Source organism: Squalius cephalus (assembly GCF_949319135.1).
Source record: "Squalius cephalus genome assembly, chromosome: 6".
NCBI lineage: Eukaryota > Metazoa > Chordata > Actinopteri > Cypriniformes > Leuciscidae > Squalius > Squalius cephalus.
This window is the reverse complement of record NC_137127.1, coordinates 29,801,861-29,810,068: the sequence shown is the minus strand read 5'-3', so window position 1 is coordinate 29,810,068 and position 8,208 is coordinate 29,801,861. Positions and strand designations below refer to the sequence as shown.

At 37.4% G+C, this 8,208-nt stretch overlaps 1 protein-coding gene across 1 annotated transcript; it reads right to left on the bottom strand.

Annotated features, from left to right (window-relative positions):
* Positions 1-1,442: 1,442 nt before the first annotated feature.
* Positions 1,443-4,711, bottom strand: olfcd3 (olfactory receptor C family, d3; the record flags this gene model as incomplete). The annotated part of the gene is made up of 6 exons (XM_079874852.1): positions 1,443-2,356; positions 2,443-2,566; positions 2,741-2,968; positions 3,055-3,843; positions 4,108-4,399; positions 4,491-4,711. The coding sequence occupies 6 exons, from the start codon at positions 4,709-4,711 to the stop codon at positions 1,443-1,445; spliced, it is 2,568 nt and encodes an 855-aa protein (XP_079730978.1).
* Positions 4,712-8,208: the final 3,497 nt, after the last annotated feature.

Here is an 8,208-nt window from a genome sequence, read left to right as displayed (position 1 = left end):
GTATAGGACTGAACGGACGCTTTTTTCACGATACTCCCAGGAGATTACACAAGGAACTCTTACGTATCTTTAAACTTTGAGACGGATAATAAGAGTTTTTGTTGTTCTTTAACAATGGATGTGTAAAAAACGTAAAGGCTTTTTAACAATTATGTTTTTTAAACTAGTTTGTGTTCTATGTAAAATGTAACAGTTTTACAAATTCTGTACTTGTCTGATGTAATTTTAACACTAACACATTTTTTTGATAACTTTTAGAAAATGCAATTTAAACTTATTTCATTGTTGTTTCAACATTTTTAACATTTTACAAATGAATGAATGCTAAAAGACTGGTGTATTTTAACTTTTATACATTGTTTTAAATTGATTTTGAATACTTCAAATCCCTGTGTAAAAAATACAACTCTTATTCTTTAATAAAAAACACTCATCTTACCTCTGACTATGTCTTTATTATACATTTCTTAAAAGGCATGGGAATTTTTATCATAAAACTGTCAGTTTGATGAATCGTGCCCAATAACCTCTCTCTGATATTCTTCCCTAAAATATATATATAAATATACACCTCGACAAAAAGTAGACTTTGAGAATGTCTAAATATATATTAAAATCCACACCCTAAAAATAATAAATAAATATGTCCAAAAACAACTAGGGAATTCACAAGCCTCTTTATAGAGAGCTGTACGTGCATCTAGTGGTTACACCATGGTATTATATGTTTTTCTTTCTTAACTCTCACCAGATGGTTAAGAAAATTTCTTCAAAACTGCCTTCAAAATTTTTATTTTGAATGCCTAGTCTCTATTCTAACCTGAAATACTTAATTAATTGAAAAGTAAAGAAAAACATTATTATTATTATTATTTTCAATAGAAAAAAAAAATATCATTATTATTGCATAAATATTAATTAGTGCCATAAAATTATCTCAAAATAAAAAAAACGTTTGAACAAAAATATATTACATTGATTTTACTGGGGTAAAAAAGTTACATTTCAGGGGTTCGGTCACTTTTGACCTCAGAGAGCACAAGTCAAGTCAAGTCACCTTCATTTATATAGTGCTTTTAACAATATGAATTGTTTCAAAGCAGCTTTACAGTGATAATAGGAAATCACAGTAACATAGAGTGTGACTCCAGAGGACGAGGAACACCAGAGGGTTAATACTTTTTTTTTCGGCCCAACTAAACTTCATACATATAATTTGCATTTTAATGTGTGGTTTAATCACTTTATTATAAACAATGTAGTTAAGTCAATTTCTTGCATGAAAGAACTTCTACCCAGACAGAAGTGTTTTATTTTTCCAACAGCGCTGATAAAGTTCACAAAAAACTTTTGTTCACATTTAATATGGCATGACATACATATATACATATAATCTGGGTTACTTATCTGTTGCTTCACACTATGTTCAGTGATTCATAGGTTTAAAGTGCTTTAATTGAAGATTTCCCCATCATTTGTTTCTTTGTGTTCTTCTCTGGTTTTAGCAAAATTATGTAACATTTTGGAGCAAATATGCAAAATAGTAAACCAAAACTTGAAGCTAAAATAGCAAATATCTCCACAGCTACAGTGAATTTTCCAGGAGAACTGACATAAGCTGGGATAAATGTAAGCCAGACAGCACAGAATATGAGCATACTGAACGTGATAAACTTGGCTTCATTGAAGTTATCAGGGAGCTTCCGAGCAAGAAAAGCTAAAACAAAACACAAGACTGATAGCAGGCCAGTATAACCCAGAACAGCCCAGAAACCAAAAGCTGAACCTAAGTTACATTCTAAAATGATCTTTTCTCTGTAGTAGCTTGAATTCAAATATGGGAAAGGAGGAGATATTGTTAACCAAAGCACACAGATAATCACCTGTATTAACGTTAAGGAAATAACACTGAGTCGTTGTTGTGTAGGTCCAAACCATTTCATGACATTGTTTCCTGGAAGTGTAGCCCTGAAAGCCATTAACACCACTATGGTTTTTCCCAGAACACAAGAGATACAGAGGACAAAAGTGATCCCAAATGCTGTGTGACGCAACATACAGGACCACTCAGTGGGCCGACCAATGAAAGTAAGTGAGCAGAGGAAACAAAGTGAGAGTGAGAAGAGCAGCAGGAAGCTCAGCTCTGAGTTGTTGGCTCTAACAATAGGTGTTTCTTTATGGAGATAAAACAGAAACGATACCAGTGCCGTTAATAGCACCCCAATGAAGGAGAAAACACAAAGCAACATCCCCATGATTTCTGTAAAGGAAAGGAATTCAACCACTTTTAATATACATCTGTCTTTACTTTCATTCGACCAGAACTCTAAATGACAAGGAAAGCAGTCACTAGAATCTGTGAAGAAAACAAAATACTTTAGTGAATGGCTCACTTTAATTTATAATAGTTTCATAAGAGTTATCCAGCATGTACTATTTTACCTGTGCCATTACTGATTTCTCCCTCTGCACATGGAATACAGTCATAACAGCAGACAGGTCGTCGTTTTTTCATAGCCTTCCTAGTGCCAGGGAGGCAGCTCTCACTGCACATTGACACAGGCAACTATGAGAAAATAAGTTGTCATATAAAACACCAAATAATCATGATTTGAATTGTTAAATTTGATATATTTTCAGACAGATTTACTAGTATGATTGTTCTGGACCGACTGTCCTGTTCAAAATTCAGATATTTCACATAACCTCAATAATTTGTTATTATAAATTATTGATATACCTGTCCACTGTTCCCTGCCCATAACACGTGTTCTTGATTGACTTGAAGATGTTGCTCTGAAGCCAGTGAGCTGTCATAGACACCCACATGCTTAAACTGCAGGCCTCCATTCCCAGTAGGCTGCCAGTTCACTAGGTCATATCTCGCCACTGGATCACCACTTCCATCAAAGAAGATTTCTTCACCTGTTTTGACAGTGAATCTCACATTTCTCATATACTCCAACACCTGAGAGGAAACATCAGGAACAGTATTCCTATTTTTTCATTATCATTTTTCTACTGTTATTTTTTTGTCCTCTAACATAGGCCTACCTTTTGTGGTGTGGGCCGTTCTCTTTTGCTGCTGTTGGTGGAGGATCTGAAGTCTTTTAATACATTATGTAGGGTATGTGCAACAGCATACACTGCAGTGTACACTTTATTTGCTATCCGTAGCTCTGATACATCAGTATATTCGTTTTGCAGCTCAGCCAGTCTCTCTGAGCCAGTACAGCCACCACTGGCACTGTTCCTGAAAGAGCACTGAAAAGCTGTTTCCCAGAATTCTTTTAAAAGTTCAATTTTTGGTTCTTGATCAGGGTGCACATTCACTAAAAACTCTCGCAGACCCACAAGTTTGGCATTTGCTATGGCAAAACCCACAGCTCCAGATAAAAAACTGTATTCCTTTGTCTCTGCAACTGTTCGAGAAGTGATCCATGATTCACTACCAACCCACTGCAGCCCTGTGATGTTGTGTTGTGCAATTACATTCACAAGGGGGAAAAAATCTCTTAATGCAACAAAAGCCAGCACCACTCTGGCAGTGCCTTTCTTTATCACTTCCAGTGTCTTTAGAAGCTGCTCCTGTGGATCAGTTCTTAATATGGTCTCTGAGTATTCAATACAAATCCCTTCTTTTTTTGCAGCCTCCTCAAATACTGCAATACCATTATTGCCATAGTCACTGCGACTCCTGACAGTCCCAACCCAGGTCCAACCAAAGTGCTTAACAAGCTGAGCCAGTGCTCTGCTTTGGTAATAATCACTGGGAATTGTTCTAAAGAAGGATGGATACCTTTTTCTGTTACTCAGGCATGCACATGTGGCAAAATGACTGATCTGTAAGAAAAAAACGGGTATTTTAACCACAGATTTTTTCTATTTTTCATCCATATCTGTAACATTCTATTGTACAAAAAGCATAATTGTTATGAAAGAGACTGCAAATATTTAAACAACTTAACACATTTGTTTCTATAAACTGTAATTAATAGGATAAATATGACTTATATATTTATGACTAATATAACATAATTTTGGTGCCTGTTTCAGTGCTTCATGATTCAACATGATAACTAGCAGCAGATAAGTAAGAGTTCTTACAACAGGTAAACTGAATGGACCAACTACAGAAGCCAAGGCTATGGTGGGAGAGGAGTTTGACTCTCCAACAATGGCATGAACAGCTGGTGGTCTAGAACAAGACATATCGCTCAGAGTCTCTTCATAGCCATTCATCAAAGCCATGCCTGAGAAAATAGCCTGAGCTATTGAGCCACAGGAGTCATATATCTTATAGCCCAAGGAAATGCCAGGCAACAGTTGTGTATTGTTATTGATCTCCTCAATGGCAAAAATCAGTGTCTGGGCAAATTTAAACTCACGCAAGCTCAAGCTGTAAAAAAAAAAAAAAAAAAGATAAAAAAAGTTGTATTACATTCAGCGAAGAGTCATGTTCAGCTATTATTTTATATCATCATACACACCTGACACATGTTGTTGGCTCTGGTTTGGTAGTGAAAGAATGCATCTTTAGCAGTGCACTAATGTGGATTGAGAATATCGCCCCAATGTTGATGTCTCTTTCAGCAGAAAGTAGAGGAAGGGCAGGCTGACTAAGCAGTCTGCAGACTTGAGCTGAAGCTGGTACACAGACCCCATACACCACCAGCAGCAGCAGCTGCAGTGACACAGTCCTCTTTGCCATGCCAATATGTATGCAGGGCAGGAACCTATGTGGCAGAACAAGGGTAGTGCTGCCTTTTATAGTGTCTTTAAATTGTCCTTTGGGGTTGGCATTATTAATCTTTCACTCTAGTTGACCTCTCACATTCATGTTTCATTATAGAATGATGTCTTTTTTATTTGAATCGAGTTTTTTTAGAAAGAAAAATAAAATTAAAGCTGCAAGCAGCGATGAAAGGGCCCTCGCACTCGTGCCATCGTCACTCGGTGGCTTTAGGAAGACAGAGCATGTTTGGGCAAAGTGAATTTAAGGAGGTATATATAGTAAGAGTATGTCAAAGTCAGTTACAAATTTTTTTGTATAATAGTGATAATAGCATGCTTCAACACTCAGCTAAGTGTTGCTAGCATGTTTAGTATGTTTCTAGCATGCTTAGTACACAATAATTATGTGGTTAGTACTGCATTACTGTGTTAACCATGTCAGTTTCTGTTGCCAGTAGGTGGGGCTATGTCTATATCTGAATATCGCTATGTAGATGTGTTCAGTGCAGGACTTTTATCAAACATGTGAAGTTTGGGGCAGATTGGACATTGTATGCTTGAGTTACAACAACTTCCTTTAGCATTTCTAGCATGTTTTATGATGTTTCTAGCATATTACATATTAATTTTGGGGTAGATTGGACATTGCATGCCTGAGTTACAGCAAATTCATATTTAATTGCAGTAATAGCATGCTTTAGCACTTAGCTAAGTGTTTGCTAGTATGTTTTAGCATGTTTCTAGTATGTTGGTAGGATGTTTAGCACCTACTGGCATTTTTTTTATATGTTATTAGGAGTCCAGAACAGTGTTAAACGTCACTTCCTGTTGCCAGCAGGTGGCACTATGACTATAACTGAATATGAGCATGGACATGTGTTCAGGAGATAACTCTTATCAAATGTGTGAAGTTTGGGGTAGATTGGACATTGTATGCTTAAGTTACAACAACTTCCTTGAGCTTTTATAGCATGCTTTAGAACTTAGCTAAGTGTTGCTAGCATGTTTCTTGCATGTTACATATTAAGTTTGGGGCAGACTGGACATTCCATGCCTGTGTTACAGCAAATTCCTATTTAATTGCAGTAATAGCATGCTTTAGCACTTAGCTAAGTGTTTGATAGCATGTTTTAGCATGTTTCTAGTATGTTGCTAGCCTGTTTAGCACCTGCTGGCTCTTTTTTATATGTTATTAGGAGACCACAACAGTGTTAAACATGTCACTTCCTGTTGCCAGCAGGTGGCGTTATGACTATAACTGAATATGAGCATGGACGTGTGTTCAGGACAGAACTCTTATCAAACGTGTGAAGTTTGGGGCAAATTGGACATTCCTTGCCTGAGTTACAACAACTTCCTGTTTCATGGCATCAATAGCATGCTTTAGCACTTAGCTAAGTATTGCTAGCATGCTTTAGCATGTTTCTAACATGTTTAACACTCAATGGCATATTTTACTATTGCTGCGTCCCAATTTGCATACTACCCGTCCTAAATAGTATTCGAAGACAGAATTAGTATGTCCCAAATCGTAGTATGTTGAAATAAGTGTTCCAAAGATACCCGGATGGTCTACTATTTCCGGTCAGAATCCGAAGTGCAGATCAATGCGCACTCTAATGTCTAATATTGCCCACAACCCATTGCGTGTTAGACGAGGATTCGGTTAGAACTACAAACACGAGTGAAAAGTGTTAAAAAACTACACACATGGAGGACGCGCGAGTACGGCGGTCAGGGCAGGACTCTTATCAAACGTGTGAAGTTTGGCGCAGATTGGACATAGCCTTCTTGAGTAACAACAATGTCCTGTTTCATTGAATTAGCATGCTTTAGCACTTCACTAAGTATTGCTAGCATGTTTTAACATGTTTCTAGCATGTTTAGAACTCAATGGCATTTTTAACATGTTGCTAGAAAAGCATCAACGTGTTAAATATGTCACTTCCTGTTGCCAGTAGGTGGCGCTATTACTATAACTGAATATTCTCATGTAGATGTGTTCAGGCCATGACTCTTATCAAACGTGTGAAGTTTGGGGCAGACTGGACATTCCATGCCTGAGTTACAGCAAATTCCTATTTAATTGCAGTAATAGCATGCTTTAGCACTTTGCTAAGTGTTTGTCGGATGTTTTAGCATGTTTCTAGTATGTTGTTAGCATGTTTAACACTTGCTGGCACTTTTTTATATGTTATTAGGAGTCCACAACAGTGTTAAACATGTCACTTCCTGTTGCCAGCAGGTGGCGCTATGACTGTAACTGAATATAAGCATGGCCATGTGTTCAGGACAGAACTCTTATCAAACGTGTGAAGTTTGGGGCAGATTGGACATTCCATGCCTGAGTTAAAGCAACTTCCTGTTTCATGGGCGAAACATCAAAACTTGTCAGGCCGCCGAGGACCCGCCCTTCGACAAAAACTCAGGATCTTCACAATTTAACGTCACAAAGGCCTTAAGATTACACTCACCAAATTTGAAGATGATCAGATTAAAACTGTAGGAGGAGTTCGTTAAAGTATGAGGCCTGAAAATGGCAAAAACTGCACAAAAATCTGTGAGGAAGTTCAAAATGGCTGACTTCCTGTTGTGTTTAGGGCTATGCTCCAAGAGACTTTTTTGTAGGTATTAGGTCATTACATATATGTACCGAATTTTGTACACGTACGTGGAACATAGCGGGAGGCGCACTCCGTTGAACTATAATAGGTGGCGCTATCAAGCCATTTTGTCCCGCCCAATTCTGAAACCTATATCACATGTAAATTTTCGCCAGTTCTGACACGTGTGCAAAGTTTCGTGAGTTTTCGAGCATGTTTAGGCCCTCAAAAATGCGATTAACTTCGGAGAAGAATAATAATAAATATAGCTGCGAGCAGCGATTACGGGCCCAAGCCGGTGGCACCGCAACCCCGGTGACTTTAGTTACCTAAAGGCACCGGGGTGGCGGTGCCGCCGGCTTTGGCCCTTCATCGCTGCTCGCAGCTATATTTATATATATATATATATATATATATATATATATATATATATATATATATATATATATATAAATGTAACAAAAATATATATATATATCTGTTCACAATTTAGCATCTTTAATGTATTTTCATCATGTTGAAAAAGTTTGGTGGGAATAAAATAAACCACTTAAGAGGAGTGGGTAAAAAATTCAGAGACTTATTTTGCAAAGAAATCCACATTCAAACCAAAATGTCTGACTTCCTGTTGCTCGGAGCTAATGACTGTAAATTAGAAAGTTGTCCGGCTCGATGAGACCAATATACGTATTGATTTTTTAAACTGTAGGTAAAACTAACCCCCCCACTTTTGTCAAAAGCATTTTGAAAGTGACACACTTCCAGCTGCCAGTTGGTGGCGGTATAACTTTGACTCACAATAGTTACATCCATCTGATCGGCCTCTTACAACGAACATACTGTGGAAGTTTCATCAAGATCAGTTAATGTA